The following is a 15,478-nucleotide window of genomic DNA, read 5'->3' as shown; positions in this document are numbered from 1 at the left end:
TGCTAACAAGGCATATCGCGGCTTGCACAGACGTTGACTGCACTGCTTTGAACAGCGGTATTCAGCTGTGACTTATATAAAGGGATGAAAGTCAACCACCAGCCTCAACTTGTGCTTCATCATCTACAGTAAGTAACCAGCAAAGGGGTCTTCTGGACTAGTATTCTCTACCCAGGAAAAACTACCTCAAGGAACAGCATGATTGGGGGCACCATGTTTCCCGCGAGCCGGGGTTCTCGCCGATCCAGAGGACGTTGCATGTTAGGTTCTACTTTATACGGACGATTCGGACCAACCCCACCCCGAGAAATCTCCATCAACCATCACTCTTTTCCGTCCAAGTCACACCCCAAACCCGCCTACCTACTGCTTCATGAGGTAAAACTCGCCTCGAGCTAGAGATATGTCCCTGGCAATGCAGCTTTGTTTGGTGGGGAACACAACCTTGACCCCACAGATATGATCGCATGTAGCAGTTTGGGGGGATCAACAACGGGACAAGTCTGCGGGATGTAACAAAGTACCTAGCATAGCTTGGCTCGAGAAAAGTAGCTACGTATGAGGGGCAGTCAGTCATGTTCATGATGTGGCAGCAATTTATAACCTCAAGGTCTCCCGCCCTCATACGAACTTCTTCTTCCCCTCTTGTGTTTTGTTCTAGACCTCGCGCATACAAATACACGCCCTTTAACCCACTACATCGCCTACTCTTTTGCGAATTGTACACAATGGCTCCTTCGACCTTCAAACTCAACACTGGCCAGGAGATTCCTGCTGTCGGACTCGGTGCGTTGTTTTCCCCATGTTCAAACTTATGAAAGCTCAATTGATTGACCCTATGTTTGCAGGTACTTGGCAGTCCCCCGCAGGCGAGGTTGAGAAAGCCGTTACATATGCTCTAAAGGACGGATACAAGCTGATTGACTGCGCCTACTGCTACGGAAACGAAGAGGAGGTTGGCGCTGGTCTCAAGGCTGCCTTTAAGGCTGGTGTCAAGCGTGAGGACATCTTTGTCGTTACCAAGGCCTGGGCTACCTACAACACCCGTGTCGAGCTGGCTCTCGACAAGAGCTTGAAGGCCCTGGGCCTTGACTACGTCGACCTTTTCCTAGTAGTAAGTCTTTCCAAGATTAAAGTACCTAAAACGCTGTATGCTAAGAAATGATAGCACTGGCCTCTACTCCTCAACCCTGATGGCAACGACGACAAGTTTCCCAAGAAGCCTGATGGTTCCCGAGATGTTATTCGAGACTACAACCATGTCGATGGCTGGAAGCTCATGGAGAAACTACCCGCTACTGGCAAGACGAGAGCTGTCGGTGTTTGCAACGTAGGCCGACTCAACCTTACTGCCGTCAACCCAGCTAACATTCTCTTCTAGTACAGCAAGAAGTACCTGGAAGAGCTTCTGCCTCATGCAACTATCGTGCCCGCTGTTAACCAGATCGAAAACCACCCTGAGCTTCCCCAGCAGGAGATCGTTGACTTCTGCAAGGAGAAGGGCATCCATATTGAGGCTTACAGTCCTCTTGGCAGCACAGGTGGTCCCGTCATGAGTGCTGAGCCCGTTGTCAAGATTGCTGATAAGAAAGGCGTTTCTGCCTCTACTGTGCTCCTCAGCTACCACGGCAAGTCTTGATTGTATACTCTCTACTGTAACTCCGCAACTAACTTCCTTCCTACTTAGTCGCCCGCGGTAGCACCGTGCTCGCCAAGTCGGTCAACCCTGAGCGCATCACCGCTAACAAGACCATTGTCGACCTTGATGACGAAGACATGAAGGCTCTCAACGACTACTCTGCCGAGCTCCAAAAGAATAACCAAGTCAAGCGATATGTTTACCCTCCTTTCGGTATCGATTTCGGCTTTCCCGACAAGTCATGAATATATCCAAAGAAAGTTTTGAATCTAAGTATGGCGATGAGACCAAGACCAACACCCCATGAAAGGATAATAGCAATTTAAGTAAAATCATGTTACAATTAGAGATTCTTAACGGCATTCAACAAAAATAAATTACAATTATAAGACTTGTTAGTTTGAGACTTCAGACGAGGTGATCATGCTAGTGTTAACCAACTTTTGACTGGGACAGGTACTGTATGCCAGCTAGTGTTGTAGACCAGACAAATATTACGACTGCTGATCAAGTTTGATTAACAGGCGATCTATAGATTAGTGCACCAAACAGCTCATACACGTCTTCCATCAGCTCTGGCTGGCAGGCTACCAATGCTTTTAGTCACTTGCAAACACTCAATCACCATGTTTATTCACTAGTCACAGGTTGCAAGTACTCATTTGCATCGCTCTATTGGTAGAAACCTTTGAGTTCATGGTGCAGAACCAAGCGGTCAAATTACGTCGCCGATTTCTATAAAACCACGAAAGGTATCCAAAATTCCCAAGACATCGCCGTTCAGCATGCTCGCCTTTTATTCCACCCAAATAATACACCGATGAAAACCCGCTCAAGTAATACAATTCTATAAACGAGCCTGCAGTCATTTTTCGCTGAAGTCCACGACAACCTTGATGACAAGGTTGCCTTGTTCGTCCCTCACCTTCCCCGCCATCTTGAAAGCTTCCTCGATCTTGTCCATGCCGCTATACCTTTGAGTGACCAGACGGCTAACATCGGGCATATTCGCAGGGGGGTTGGAGAGGAGCTCAATGATCTCCTTGTATGTGTTGGCATAACGGAAGACACCCACGATGTCTACTTCGCGAAGGGCAGCAGCTGACATGGGGATGGTGAGTACTGGAGTGCCCATACCGATAATCATGACTTTGCCTCCAGGCTTGGTAGCGTAGATGGCGGTTTGAACACAAGTTTCGACACCTGTGCATTCGTAGACAGCTGTAACCTCACCAATAGCCTCTCCATCGATTTGAGTCTCCTTGACCATGGCAGCAACCTTTTGAGCGAAAGCCAGCTTGTCCTCGATAGTTTGCGGGCGTTCCATGGGAACAACTACTGAGGCGTCGGCAAAGCCATTGCTTGTGGCAAAATCCAGGCGGTCCTTGAGAATGTCGGCGATTATGACTGTCTTTGCCTGGTCGGCCTTGGCGACAGCGGCTGCTAGAAGCCCAACGGCCCCGGCGCCGAGAACCAGAACTGTTGAGCCTTTAGGGAGGGAGGCGCGGTCTCGAGCGTGCATGGCGACAGATAGAGGCTCAACAAGAGCACCGAGATCGAGGGTGACATGTTCGGGCATCCTGAACACATGTTAGCGGGCTGTTCGGCCCATCCAGAGACCCTCAACTTACTTGTGACACCACTTGGCAGGGTGGTTAATTCGCTCCTGAAGCGTTCCTTGGGCATGAGGGTTGGCCTTTGCTGAGCTTCGGAACTTCATACCGCGGCAGATGTTGTAGCGGCCCTCATCACAGAGCTCGCAGGTCTCGCAAGGAAGACCAACTTCAAGGGCAACGTGGTCCCCAGGTTTGAGGTGTGTGACTTCTGAACCAACGGCTACGACTGTGCCTGCCGACTCATGACCTAGAGTCAGAGGTTCTCGCACGATGATGTCGCCGTTGCGAAAGTGGTTGTAGTAGTGAAGATCTGAGCCGCAAAGACCAGTGGATTGGACAGCCACTTGAACTTCGTTGCTGGAAGGCTTGGGGAGTTCACGCTCTTCCTGAATCGGTAATTGCTTAGTGAGTGTCGTGAGATATCATGAGGGATTGAACTAACCAGTCTTAGGTCCTTCTCACCGTGGAGGACGGAGGCTTTGACACGATCAGTTGCCATGATGGAGATATAAGACGCGATATTGCCTATATAATAAGAGCAATTGCCGGTTGGTTAATTGTGGTTCAGTGTCGCTGCTAATAACCAAAGAGTAAATAACAGTGCTTAGATTGAGGAAAATGGTAGATATGAAGCGGTGTTAGATAGTCATGGGCAAAGAAAGTGGGATGTGGGTTAGTTAAAGGCGGCCTTGTCATGAGGATGGGGCGAAAGGTGAGAGTCGACCTGGAAACGACTGACATAGGTAGTACTTACAGTAGCTAGGTACTAAGTCTAAGTTGTCATCGCGGAGAGAGGGCCGAGATGGAACTAAAAGACAAGCCCCACGATAGTTGCATGTAAATTTGGTGGTACTGATAGTATTGAATTGTATGGAACTGCCCCGCGATCCTAACAACCCAGGTGTCCCATGATGTTCAGAGGCCCCTCCCCCACTCAAGCTCGTCGAGCTGCCGCTAAAATGCACACGAGCGAACTTCGACCCACACAATGTTGGAGACAACCTAAGACATTGGAGAAGATGAGTCGAAGAAGGAAATACTTGCTGGTTTCGAATCACATTGATGAATTAGGAGTCTTTCCCATAGCGATTTTCAAAAGAATATTATTCTCCTCTTCTTCAAGTGACCATTCATCTACAATTCATTTCCCCTGTGCTGTTCCTTTACAACCCGAGGCAATGTCCTCAACTCGACACCCCTCAGTGGAGAATCGCGGGGGCATTTTCCATTGCATCGGCCTTCTTTCCGATCACTAATAGCCGTACCAAACGCCGAGTGTTTTGAAGTTACCTACTCATGTATCGGTGCCGATGAAGGAACTTGTCGTCGACGCTACATTGTCAATTGCCTAGACTTGGTTGCTTAGATCCAACCCATTCCCCTAGTAGCAGTCTCCATATACAGGTGCTGCCTGCCCCTCAATGAGTTAAAACAAAACATCAAGGCCATCTTTGACCCCATCACGACTTTTAGCAACTCCCATCACAAACACACACAAAATGTCTGCTTCGTTCTTCTCTCTTCAAGGCCAAACGGCTCTTGTCACTGGTGGCACACGTGGTATTGGCCAAGCTGTAGCCATCGGCCTGGCAGAGGCTGGCTCCGACATCATTCTAGTACAGGTACGGACGAAACGAAACATCTGCAAGTTGTCATGATGAGCCCCGAATGCTAAATTGCCACGGTGGACAGAGAGACACAACATCACAATCGACGAAGGAGTCAATCGAGAAGCTAGGCCGAAAGGCTTTTATTTACACCGCCGACCTATCATCGCAAGAATCTGTTGCTGCTCTTGTGCCCAAGGTCCTTGCCGACGGTCATGAGATCCGCATCTTGATCAACTGTGCTGGCATTCAGCGACGTCACCCTTGCGAAGTCTTCCCTGACAGCGACTTCAATGAGGTACAAGCTATCCAATTAAATACATGTCTTATGACTACTTAGGTATCTAACATGCTCTAGGTTATCCAAGTCAACCTCAACTCTGTTTTCACTCTTTGTCGCGATGTTGGCGCCCATATGCTAAATCTAGAACCGTCCCCCGTCACCGGTCGTCGCGGCAGCATCATCAACTTCGGCTCCCTTCTGACATTCCAGGGCGGCTTCACAGTCCCCGCCTACGCCGCATCTAAAGGCGCTGTTGGCCAAATGACCAAGAGTTTCGCCAACGAGTGGACTGCCAAGGGCATTACCGTCAACGCAATTGCTCCTGGATACATCGAAACTGATATGAATGAGGCTCTACTAAACAACCCAGAGCGTCTCGCCAGCATCACTTCGAGAATTCCCGCCGGCAACTGGGGCTCGCCGGATGATTTCAAGGGCACTTCGGTGTACCTCGCAAGCAAGGCCAGCGGATATGTAAGCGGGCATGTCTTGGTCGTCGATGGTGGATGGATGGGTCGATAAGCTGCTGAGCCAGACTGAAAAGAAAAAGACGAATCATAAGAGCAGAACTTAATAACTTTGGATACATATAGTCCAAATACCCACATATCAAGTCAACGGCGTGCGCGAATAAGTCTTCGTTTGGCCAAACGCGGCATGCCGTCGCAATACGTGACTACTGTGACCTTGTTGACAAGACGGCGGACGATATGCAGCACTGAAGGGTTCTTTGATCGAACGCTGTACGGGGTCTGTCAAAATTCGTCCATCTTGGAGCGCAACGAAGCTTACAATGATTGTAAAGCAGCAATGCGCACTTTTGTAAACGAAAGGTTAAGCTCGTCGAACATGATGAGACTTGATGGCATCTACTTCTTGGGAGTTACTCAATAGACTCGATGAGCTTCCAACTTGGGTAGTAGAGACCTTGATACTTATATTTGGCGCCCGTCGTAAGTCGGAAGCCGGATCAGCAACCTCACTCAGCTTATGGTTCCAGTCGCACAGCCGCTTAGAGGGCCCTACTCGCGGTATTTACTCAGTCACCTGCAACAGCTCACCAATGTTCGCCACTGACCATAACCAAAAGAGCTCATAGATGCAAGGAAACCCGTCTATGATCCATCGCCAAATCTACCATCCGAGTTTATCACATCCCTCTAGATTTTACTGCCTGTGTCATGCGAAAAACCCGCATCAGCCTATATGCCTTGCGCCAAGGTATAGATAACGATATAAGGGTATAATTGGGAACAGACACTTCGTAATGTCGTATCTAGTAAAGAAATCACTTAGATTTACCCTTTTCGCCCTCGTAGTAGTGGGCCATTTGGAGACCAGCTCGTCGGAAACCGCACTTAACGTAGAAACCTTCGTTGGCCTCGCTGCAATCCAGGATACTCTTGTAGCAGCCGACCTGCTCGGCGACATAATCGAGCGCTTGGATGATTCGGAGACCTAGCTTCTTGCCCTGCTGGTCCTTTGCGACAGCGATATCCTCGATGTGGCCGACGGCGCCAAGGGAGTGGATGCTATTAGGGGGTTAGTCAGCCTTGCTGTCCATGGGAAAGGGCAGGGTCGACTCTAGAGCCAGCAATGACTTACAACTTGCGCTCAGTGATCAGAGCACCAGTACCGACGACAGGGTTTTCTTTGCGCGAGGTGTCTTCAATGATGATAATGTAGTAGCTGCCAGCAGCGGCCATGTCGTCGTACTGCTTAACGAAGTCGGCCTCGGTGATATCGCCAACCGTGGTCAAGACGCGCAAGCAGTCGAGGAAACCGTTGTTGAAGTCGGACTTGCGCAAAGCGCGCAGGGTGTAGCCCTCAGGGAGAGCGGCCTTGACCTCGGAAGAGAGGAGGTTGGCGCTGAAGATACCTTCTTGAGCCATGGCGGTGTCGAGTTTGGTGGGGGATGGGAGTTTTGGCGGGGTTGTGATCGGAGAGACGGCACAGGAGAGGCTTTGTCTCAGCGAGTAGCGTAAAAGGGATGCAATTGGAAAGAGGAATGGGACGGAGAGACTCTAAGACAAAAGTATATTCTATGTGAAAAAGGTTGAGAATTCACGGATGCCAGAGTCAGATCTAACAGATGCACAGCATTCGTCCATAGCGGGCTGAGCTTCCTCTGTTAGTGCCCCACTGGTGGGGTTCTGTTCTATATCGGGATCATCCTTCCAGGGGTCGGTGAGAGTTCGCCCGTCGTGAAAGTTACGTTACAAGCCTTTCTTCATGCCTCAAAACAAACTACACACTCGAGCCAAAAAGTTTGGTTCCGCCCGGGATTAAACCGGGGAACTTCTCGATGTTAAAGAGATGCCATAGCCAACTAGGCCACAAAACCGAGTCTGGAGGTTGTTTTTGGTGGGAATCCGCAGGTCAATCGAAGACCATGATTGCGTCTGAGCAAAGTTGTACGATTTCACATGTTGCAAGACTTCCTTCCATCATTGGGTGGGAGATTATTCCGATGTGCGACTGCCTCTAACACGTGAAGCACATGCCCTCGTTGGCAAGACATCAACAAACGACAAACTGAGAGGCGTCTTGGTTTGAGGCGAACGTTGTCAATTTGCAGATGCTTGTGGCAGGGGGACAATTCGTCCATCTTTTCTAAACCCTACGAAACGCCAACCGATATTGTCCATATAGCAATGTTGTGACTGAATTACCTGGTATTTACCCAGAATACTCATCCACGCTGCTATCTTTTCACAGGTATGAAGGGACGTGTTTGTGTAGGTAGGTAATTACGTGTTCTAGACATTCGAAATTGGTAGCCTTCCTGTGGTTCAAGAGGCTTGACAGTTGTAAAACGGCTCCGGCTAGCCTTGGCAGGCACATTTTCTCTACCACGCAACGCAACCGAATGCACAGAGGCAAAACAATCACATGCAAAACAGTTTCACATCTCGTCATCTCTTTTGTCTGACTGCTATCTAAATGATACTATTCCTTGCATTGCCCTATGCCATCCACCTATTTCTCAACGACATGCCATCAATGCTTTGTCACACTGTTATTTACATTCCGACCATGTAATTGGTGTTGAACATGCGTGGCGAGTTGGATCATTACTTCCTCGTTGGGCTTCATTAGCCAGGCAAGTACGCACGTACGCTAACGACAACTTCCTTCCAAACCTGACTTAAACTTGAGTCACAGCGGTTCATGGTTTTTAAATTGGTAGAATTCAATGCCTACCCTACCTATGGATGGGTCGTTAATGCATACATAATATGCAATCATTTTCTCCTCGATCTCTTACCTTGTCAATTGTCTAAAGCAATTCCCAATCGGATCTCAATGCCAGCTCCTTCGTCATGGATAACGCAAGCATTACATCGGCAGAGGAACTTCCTCCGCAGCCCGGCCGTACTCTACTCCCTTCGCCAGTCGCTCAAGCTGTCAGTCTGGCAACACGTTCGACATGCCTTGCCATTCGTCTCAGTTCAAGGGCCGGTTCATTTGGCCTCAGTGCAGCGAAACTGACAACTCTCTCCTCCCTGGAGCTCGCTCGCGGTATGGTCGAAACTGTGCTGGGCCAAGCCGGAAGGGAAACACTATCACGCTCCCAGAGCGATATGTCAACCGCCGAGGCCGAATCAATCATCGAGCGCAGTTTCGAGCATCTTCATAATGCCATGTCTCAGGCCGTCTTTTGGACAACTGCAGGCTTTCAATTTACAAACACCACCTTCTCCATGGCTTCCGGAATGTCGCAATTACTTCTATCTTCCCTCGATCAAATCTTTGGCTCAACCGACTCTTCCCGGGCCATTGCAAGCATCATAACCTTGATCAGACGGGAATTCCACGATCCTGCGACTGGGCTTGATGGGGAAACTATAGGTATGGTGGATCTTGTTCTTGGACTATGCGCTTTGGCATACTTACAGCGGTGGTCGTGGAAAATGGTAGAAGAGGAAAGAAAACGGCAGGATTGTGAGGAGATCGTATGGGATGTTGTTGTCTTGAACGATGGCGAGCGGGTTGACATACAAGATCACATTCCCCGAAGCCAAGTCTTCACTAAAACAGCCAGCTTGCCTTCCAGAGACAACAGTCTCGATAAGTTCCAAGCAGCAGCCACTATCCCTCCACGCTCGGTATCTTTCCAAGACGAGGAAGAAATTATCGATCGTCTGAAGGATGAGATGATCAATAAACTCCCTCCCGATACATCCGTTTCCATCTCCAACACAGTGTGTTCGACACAAACTGTCACGATTGACGTCGATGGGCCTTGTCCATTTCCTCTACCTTTACTACCAGGTGCAGAAATCATCGAAGCTAAAGGATTAGACAACCAAGTCGGAAAGCGCTGTAGTCAACTCCTCGAGGATCCACCAGAAGCCTCAAGCTACCGCGTTGTGTATAAGCTTGAAAGATCTAGGAGTGGTGGCATGTCCTTCCCAGGATCGCAGGATGATCCCATGTCTGTCGTTGCCACATCACAAGAAAGTTCGCCTCCTATGGTCCCAGCCAAAGAACCTACCCAAGCATCCAAGAAGCAACGGACGCCTATTGCCAAATCGTCCCCACCACAATGGTCAAGGCCTACCAGGATTACTAACGATACGCCGACTCGAACCTCTCCGTCAACTACAAGCAAATCCCGCAGTAACGTGACACGGGATGAGAAAGTGAGACTACCGCGATCAAATTCAACGTCGCCGCCATCCTCACCCACTGAACCTCAGACCCCTCAGCGTGAAGCAAATCAGAAACGACCACGAGCGCCCGTTAACCCACCATACCCTCGTGGCAAAGCCAGTGGCTCCCGAGAAGCTACTACAACCCCGAGGAGAGTACTATCAAAAAGGAAGTCGGACACCTCAACTACTGCTACTCAGCAGCCCAGTGACAAAAGGACTGGTCTGCGGCAAGCTCTCCGAGAAGGGAGTCAGTCGATTTCTAACATCTGGACCAAAGACTCACCACCAACAGATAACAAAAAGAAACCACAGCAAAAAGTCCCAAATACCGCCAAGCTCAGTAACAAAACGGCCAATAGTCCACGGGCTCATTTAGATCAACAGCGCATCGAGAAGGCCGAGATTATCCCACGCAACTCCTCACGGACAAGCTATGTCTCTGTTCATGAGCGCCGGCGGGACTCCATGGTTTCCCAGACAGACACATATTCTTTTCAGTCTGGGTGTGTCACCCCAAATTATCCTCCAAGTGTTTCCCTAAACGGCCCGACGTTCGACTCAACGTGGGCTCAGCATTCGCCAAATGATGGCCTACTTGCACCTCCCCCAATCTCTGTCAGCCATCGCCGGATCATTCGCAAAAGTCCGAGTCTTTGGAGCATGGCTTCAAACGACTCACAGTCGTCGGTAGTACTTTCATACTATCGTCAGAAGAGTGCTTATACGGCGTCAGATGCAATGGGGGGCCTTAGACGGGACGGTATGGTGAATGGGATATTCCCTCAGGCACATGTGCTTCGTAACATCACAAGGTACATGCGATTCTCGTCTGCATCATATGGTTCAGCGTTCCTTAAATTCATGGGCATCTCTAAGGAGATGCCATTGTTAAGAGCATGGGATAGCACCCATACTGATGTTCGGCATTTTGTTCATCACACCGAGTCCGATACACATAGCGTTCTCTTAGCCTCTATTGTTGATCCACAAGGTGGGACAGACTCTAGCGGTTCGACGGGGACGGGCGTGCCCTTGGTACATTACATCTCTCTGGACCATGACGCCAAGGCAGTTGTCCTAGCTTGTCGAGGTACTTTGGGGTTCGAGGACGTTCTCGCTGATATGACTTGTGACTACGACGTCTTGACTTGGCGCGGCCGAGGTCACAAGGTGCACAAAGGCGTTCATGCTTCAGCTCGCCGTCTCTTATATGGGGGTGATCGGCGTGTGCTTCTGACACTTCGTGAGGCGCTATTGGAGTTCCCAGACTATGGGCTTGTGCTATGCGGCCATTCTCTCGGGGGTGCTGTAACAGCACTACTTGGAGTCATGCTTTCCGAGCCGAACCCCAACGGTACCGGTTTTGTGACGGCCATCCATGCACCTGAAAGATCAGTCGGCGATGATCAGCTCGATGGGCTATTTCCTATTTACTCCACACTACCCCCAAGGCGTCCCATCCATGTCTATGCATACGGGCCTCCCAGTACGATGTCAACATCTCTTCGCAAGCGAACTCGTGGCCTTATCACTACCATAGTTCACGGAAACGATATTGTCCCATATCTCTCCCTGGGGGTTCTTCACGACTTTCAGGCAGTTGCACTCGCTTTCAAAAACGACCAGCAACAGGCCAAAACGGAGATTCGTCAAAGAATATGGCAAGCCTTCCAGACTGGGGTGGCAGATAAATGGTATGGAGGCCTGCCCTCGGTACCGTCTGGAGATACGTCCAAATGGGGGCATTCGGTCCTTCAAGGTCTGAGAGCTGGTATGACGAACCGGAAACTCGTGCCACCTGGAGAAGTGTTTACCATAGAGACTCAGAGAGTCTTGAGGCGCGATGCATTCTTATTGCCTGAGGAAGACCACATCGGCAGGCCAGCACAAAGAATCGTGTTGAAATACGTAAAGGATGTCGAGGAACGTTTTAAAGAGTTGAGATTTGGGACGAGCATGTTGATTGACCATAACCCGGCGAGATATGAGGAATCATTGAACAAGCTTCGTCTTGGTGTTGTTTGAGCGAGGCTTATGCTAATGAATTATGATGCTTCGGATTACGCGATAGGTTCTGTGGTTCGTGATGAGATAAGTTGGTAATATTTGCTCTTTTGTATTCACATCAAATGCTTAACTATCTATTTCATATCCTTCTCTTTCCCATTGCTCTAGTCGGCTGTAGTGGTAATGATCTTGCCATCATCATCGTAAAAGATTTCTTTGGCTTTGACCGATCTCAAGTGATCGACGCCCTTGCTCAACTCACAGTCATGGTAGAAGAGGTAGGTTTTGCCTTTGAACTCGACAACCGAGTGGTGTGTCGTCCACCCCAGCACAGGCTCCAGAATTCGACCTCCATAGGTGAAGGGTCCGAGAGGGCTGTCACCGATGGCGAAGCAGAGGAAGTGTGTGTCTCCTGTAGAGTACGAGAAGTAGTATTTGCCGTTCCTCCTGTGCATCCATGCCGCTTCGAAGAAACGTCGGTCATGGTCGTCTCCTAGAATAGGCTTGCCCGTCTCGGGGGCAAGGATCTGGATTTCCTGAACTTCGCCTGCGAATTGGTGCATATCATCACTAAGCTTAGCAACTCTCGGTCCCTGGGCGGGGACACCCTCGCCGCTGACTTCCTTAGGACCCTGCCACTCAGGATCAAAGATATCATTGCCCTTTTGGTAGCATTGCAGTTGTCCACCCCAGAGACCTCCGAAGTAGAGATATCCCTGTCCATCGTCATCCACAAAGCTTGCGGGGTCAATGCTGTAGCTACCCTTGATAGGCTCTGGGTCTGGGGTGAAAGGACCCTCTGGCTTGTCACCGACAGCAACACCAATGCGGAAGATTCCCTGCTTGTCTCGTGCGGGGAAGTAAAGGAAGTATTTGCCGTCTTTCTCAGCGGCATCAGGAGCCCAGAGTTGCTTGGACACCCAAGGGATGTCTTCTGTCTTCAGGACGACACCATGGTCAGTGACCTCGGCAGGCGGGTCCAGGCTCTCAGTACTGAAGACATGGTAGTCAGCCATGTCGTACTGATCGCCATTGTCGTTGAACTTGATATCGGTCTCACGATCGTGAGAGGGATAGACATAGATCTTGCCATTGAAGACATGGGCTGAGGGGTCAGCACTGTAGACGTTGGTGATGAGAGGCGCCATAATGAATGAGTTTACTGTATTCGTCTAGCTAGGGAGCCGAAGACCAAAAGCGTTCAAGAGAAGACGGCCTTTAATATGTGAATAATAACTCATTGCATGATATGGATAATTGACCCCGCGTTAGCTTGTAAGTCTGATTTGAGGCTCATGTCGTTGATTTATCCAGTCATGCCATGTAATTACCCGGGTTGAGTTCCACACATATGATCAACCTGACGAACACGAACCAAGCACCAAAGCATGAACTTGCGTGCCTACCTATATATGGAGCATATTGCTGGGGTAAGAGGATGTGGGTTGATAGCAACGCAGTGACGGCTAAATGAACCGGTAATTATTCACAACAATCTCAGCAATTCGCTTGAACATTTAGTGTTTGTCAATACACTTTACTAAATTGTCGTTAATTTTGGCGTTGTTCTCTATATGCTGTCTGATATGCATAACACAGCCTTGCCTCATTGACACTGACACTGCCATTTAGGCAAAATACCAACCAAAATGCCGGTGCGGTGCGCCAAAATGCATGGTCGAGCCGGCTTCAGGGTAAGTTGTAACAAGGGCGGCAATTCATCACATCGCCATTTTCGACGTATAATTCGTTGGGTAAAATGGAGAGTGTCTGGGATTTGTTGTTGAAGTCACCAAATCGCAGGATATGTGCCAGTGGCCAGCTCAGGGTTGATTCAAAGAAATGTTGAGCCTAAAAGTCCTGGACGCCAGTCTCACCCTGCCGCCTTGCTGCTTGTACCGATGGTTCATCCTCATCTATCCAGCTTGGTTCTTCATCATCGAACCACGCATCTTGAGCATCTCGTCTAAGCATGGTATCGAGATCTTCATTAGCATCGACTGGCCTATAGTCAAAATCTTCGTCCAGGCCATGGACGAATCGCTCTTCAAGGAAGGCATGCCATAAGAGTATACCGTGAGCCTTGTCAGCGGCTGGCTTCTCCCAGGGATGCTCAAGATCACCAATTGAATTCCCGGCTCCGTCGCTTTCCTTGAGTTGAGAGAGTTTGGATTCTCCTCGTTGTAGATCAGCCTCCAGCGTCCGACCATAGCCTTTTGCTTTGCCCTCAGCCTCACGCTCTGAAGCTGTCTGGAGCCTCTTGACTAGCCGCTCATATAGCACAGGATCTGGGCGCAAAGTCAGGTTGGGAGTCAGGGATAGTCGAGTAGTACGGCTTTACCAGCAAGCTCATGCTCAAGGTTCTCAAAGTAAGAGGGATGCCGAGCGAGATACTCACGCCTTCGATTCTGCGATTGTATCTGCGCAGTCCGAGCTGGAGATTTAGGTCCTCTAGGGACGGGCTTATCATGCGGGCGCTCGGCTTGTAGTATTGGTATTATAGGAGCCATGGTGATGTGTTTGTGATGAGGAACGGTGTTTACACACTTCTATTTCGGGCGGGCAGGCAATAGAGAAGGAGCCGATCGAAGCTAGTGGCCAATGCCAAGCAGAAAGACAAAAGCACGCTACTAGCCGCAATATTGGGTAGTAGGTAGGTAGGCGTAGACTACGTGATTTATTATTCTAGGCTAGGTAGATGTAGCTGCGTGCATAATAACAGTCTGCTCTCCACTTCACATTCACGGAGAGCAGAATCCTCGTGTTTTTCTTTTCTTTTGGGTAGGTAGTATTTATCGTTGCAATGTCGACAATAAATCTACCAGCAATCACTCCGCTAATAACACAGTTGGGTGGTATCACACTGTCACGCTGGGCAGCCATGGGTGGTGCCACAGTTATCATCATGCACTGAACAGGCGACTGGCAGCTTGTGAACGCGTCGCACTGCAGCCAGCATCCATAGGTTGTTGTTGTGAGTTGTGACATAAATTCGAGTGTGGATGCGATCCAGAAACATCCGTCTTTGACGTGGCCGATTCAGACTGCCAACAGCGTCTGGAAACCAGCCCCAAGCATCAAAAAGAACAGGGGTGCCCATCTTTAAAGAAAACAATCAGAACCATAAACTACGTATTGACTGTTTCTGTCAGGCGAGACGCTGGTCCGGACGGAAATAAGTCGAGATTGACTTGGATAACCCCTGTCCATGGAAGGCGCTTGGATGGCATCTGAATGGACGTAAACGTTGTGGGATGGGTGCAATGAGCTGTGCATTGCAAGTTCCAGGGCACCGCTGACTCGGCTGAAATTACCATCATATCGAGCCCAAAGCTTGCTTGGGAGATATCCGAAGAGGAGCTTGGGGATCCCATCAACACTGCAACGGCGGATCTGACCTGGCCTGGCCGGGCCTGGCACCCTTAAATCATTTCCTACCTTTAATTGATATGACGAGCATCCTCTTCTGTCGTTGACTTTCTTCTGGGCATTCATTCCCCTTTTTAAAACCCATAACAGCCTCGCGTTAATACCCTACCCGAAGGAGCCCTTGCTCATCGATAATATTGCGAGACTGGGTACGGGTCATTTCATTCGAGTTTTCATTACCTTCGCTCATTCAATCTTCTTCATTGTTCTTGTCCATCTTTCATTTGTGTGTTTTTAAT

General features: G+C 49.4%; 7 protein-coding genes and 1 non-coding gene across 8 annotated transcripts; 3 read left to right on the top strand and 5 right to left on the bottom strand.

The window, feature by feature from the left end:
* Positions 1 to 728: 728 nt before the first annotated feature.
* Positions 729 to 1,884, top strand: FGSG_08941 (GCY protein; the record flags this gene model as incomplete). Its single annotated transcript, XM_011321451.1, has 5 exons — positions 729 to 786; positions 849 to 1,114; positions 1,169 to 1,330; positions 1,382 to 1,632; positions 1,701 to 1,884. The coding sequence occupies 5 exons, from the start codon at positions 729 to 731 to the stop codon at positions 1,882 to 1,884; spliced, it is 921 nt and encodes a 306-aa protein (XP_011319753.1).
* A 464-nt stretch (positions 1,885 to 2,348) lies between these two features.
* Positions 2,349 to 4,040, bottom strand: FGSG_08942 (uncharacterized protein). Its single transcript, XM_011321450.1, has 3 exons — positions 3,698 to 4,040; positions 3,271 to 3,641; positions 2,349 to 3,219 (listed from the first exon to the last, which is right to left on the bottom strand). The coding sequence occupies exons 1-3, from the start codon at positions 3,752 to 3,754 to the stop codon at positions 2,505 to 2,507; spliced, it is 1,143 nt and encodes a 380-aa protein (XP_011319752.1). The 5' UTR covers positions 3,755 to 4,040; the 3' UTR covers positions 2,349 to 2,504.
* Positions 4,041 to 4,636: 596 nt separating this feature from the next.
* FGSG_08943 (2-deoxy-D-gluconate 3-dehydrogenase) lies at positions 4,637 to 5,742 on the top strand. The gene is made up of 3 exons (XM_011321449.1): positions 4,637 to 4,877; positions 4,948 to 5,160; positions 5,221 to 5,742. The coding sequence occupies exons 1-3, from the start codon at positions 4,755 to 4,757 to the stop codon at positions 5,665 to 5,667; spliced, it is 783 nt and encodes a 260-aa protein (XP_011319751.1). The 5' UTR covers positions 4,637 to 4,754; the 3' UTR covers positions 5,668 to 5,742.
* Positions 5,743 to 6,246: 504 nt separating this feature from the next.
* FGSG_08944 (glucosamine 6-phosphate N-acetyltransferase) lies at positions 6,247 to 7,201 on the bottom strand. Its single transcript, XM_011321448.1, has 2 exons — positions 6,751 to 7,201; positions 6,247 to 6,677 (listed from the first exon to the last, which is right to left on the bottom strand). The coding sequence occupies exons 1-2, from the start codon at positions 7,035 to 7,037 to the stop codon at positions 6,434 to 6,436; spliced, it is 531 nt and encodes a 176-aa protein (XP_011319750.1). The 5' UTR covers positions 7,038 to 7,201; the 3' UTR covers positions 6,247 to 6,433.
* Positions 7,202 to 7,415: 214 nt separating this feature from the next.
* Positions 7,416 to 7,489, bottom strand: FGSG_20692. The gene has a single exon. It is a non-coding gene; the product is annotated as a tRNA-Val (tRNA).
* A 979-nt stretch (positions 7,490 to 8,468) lies between these two features.
* Positions 8,469 to 11,828, top strand: FGSG_08945 (uncharacterized protein; the record flags this gene model as incomplete). Its single annotated transcript, XM_011321447.1, has 1 exon — positions 8,469 to 11,828. One exon carries the CDS (start codon positions 8,469 to 8,471, stop codon positions 11,826 to 11,828), a length of 3,360 nt encoding a protein of 1,119 aa, XP_011319749.1.
* Positions 11,829 to 11,974: 146 nt separating this feature from the next.
* Positions 11,975 to 12,958, bottom strand: FGSG_08946 (xylosidase/arabinosidase; the record flags this gene model as incomplete). Its single annotated transcript, XM_011321446.1, has 1 exon — positions 11,975 to 12,958. The coding sequence occupies one exon, from the start codon at positions 12,956 to 12,958 to the stop codon at positions 11,975 to 11,977; it is 984 nt and encodes a 327-aa protein (XP_011319748.1).
* Positions 12,959 to 13,661: 703 nt separating this feature from the next.
* On the bottom strand, positions 13,662 to 14,320 carry FGSG_08947 (uncharacterized protein; the record flags this gene model as incomplete). Its single annotated transcript, XM_011321445.1, has 2 exons — positions 13,662 to 14,098; positions 14,209 to 14,320. 2 exons carry the CDS (start codon positions 14,318 to 14,320, stop codon positions 13,662 to 13,664), a joined length of 549 nt encoding a protein of 182 aa, XP_011319747.1.
* Between the last annotated feature and the right edge of the window lie 1,158 nt (positions 14,321 to 15,478).

This window comes from Fusarium graminearum, chromosome 2, assembly GCF_000240135.3.
Source record: "Fusarium graminearum PH-1 chromosome 2, whole genome shotgun sequence".
NCBI lineage: Eukaryota > Fungi > Ascomycota > Sordariomycetes > Hypocreales > Nectriaceae > Fusarium > Fusarium graminearum.
Note: the sequence above shows the minus strand (reverse complement) of the source record. Positions and strands in the feature narration are given on the sequence as shown.

Bases quoted from the DNA above. Each gene is read 5' to 3' on its own strand.
- FGSG_08942 (XM_011321450.1), bottom strand. From the start codon at position 3,754: ATGGCAACTGATCGTGTCAAAGCCTCCGTCCTCCACGGTGAGAAGGAC. The intron at 3,642-3,697 runs GTTAGTTCAATC...TTACCGATTCAG, and splicing joins GTGAGAAGGACCTAAGACTG to GAAGAGCGTGAACTCCCCAA. The intron at 3,220-3,270 runs GTAAGTTGAGGG...ACATGTGTTCAG, and splicing joins CCTGCCAAGTGGTGTCACAA to GATGCCCGAACATGTCACCC.
- FGSG_08943 (XM_011321449.1), top strand. From the start codon at position 4,755: ATGTCTGCTTCGTTCTTCTCTCTTCAAGGCCAAACGGCTCTTGTCACT. The intron at 4,878-4,947 runs GTACGGACGAAA...CACGGTGGACAG, and splicing joins CCGACATCATTCTAGTACAG to AGAGACACAACATCACAATC. The intron at 5,161-5,220 runs GTACAAGCTATC...AACATGCTCTAG, and splicing joins CTGACAGCGACTTCAATGAG to GTTATCCAAGTCAACCTCAA.
- FGSG_08944 (XM_011321448.1), bottom strand. From the start codon at position 7,037: ATGGCTCAAGAAGGTATCTTCAGCGCCAACCTCCTCTCTTCCGAGGTC. The intron at 6,678-6,750 runs GTAAGTCATTGC...ACCCCCTAATAG, and splicing joins CTGATCACTGAGCGCAAGTT to CATCCACTCCCTTGGCGCCG.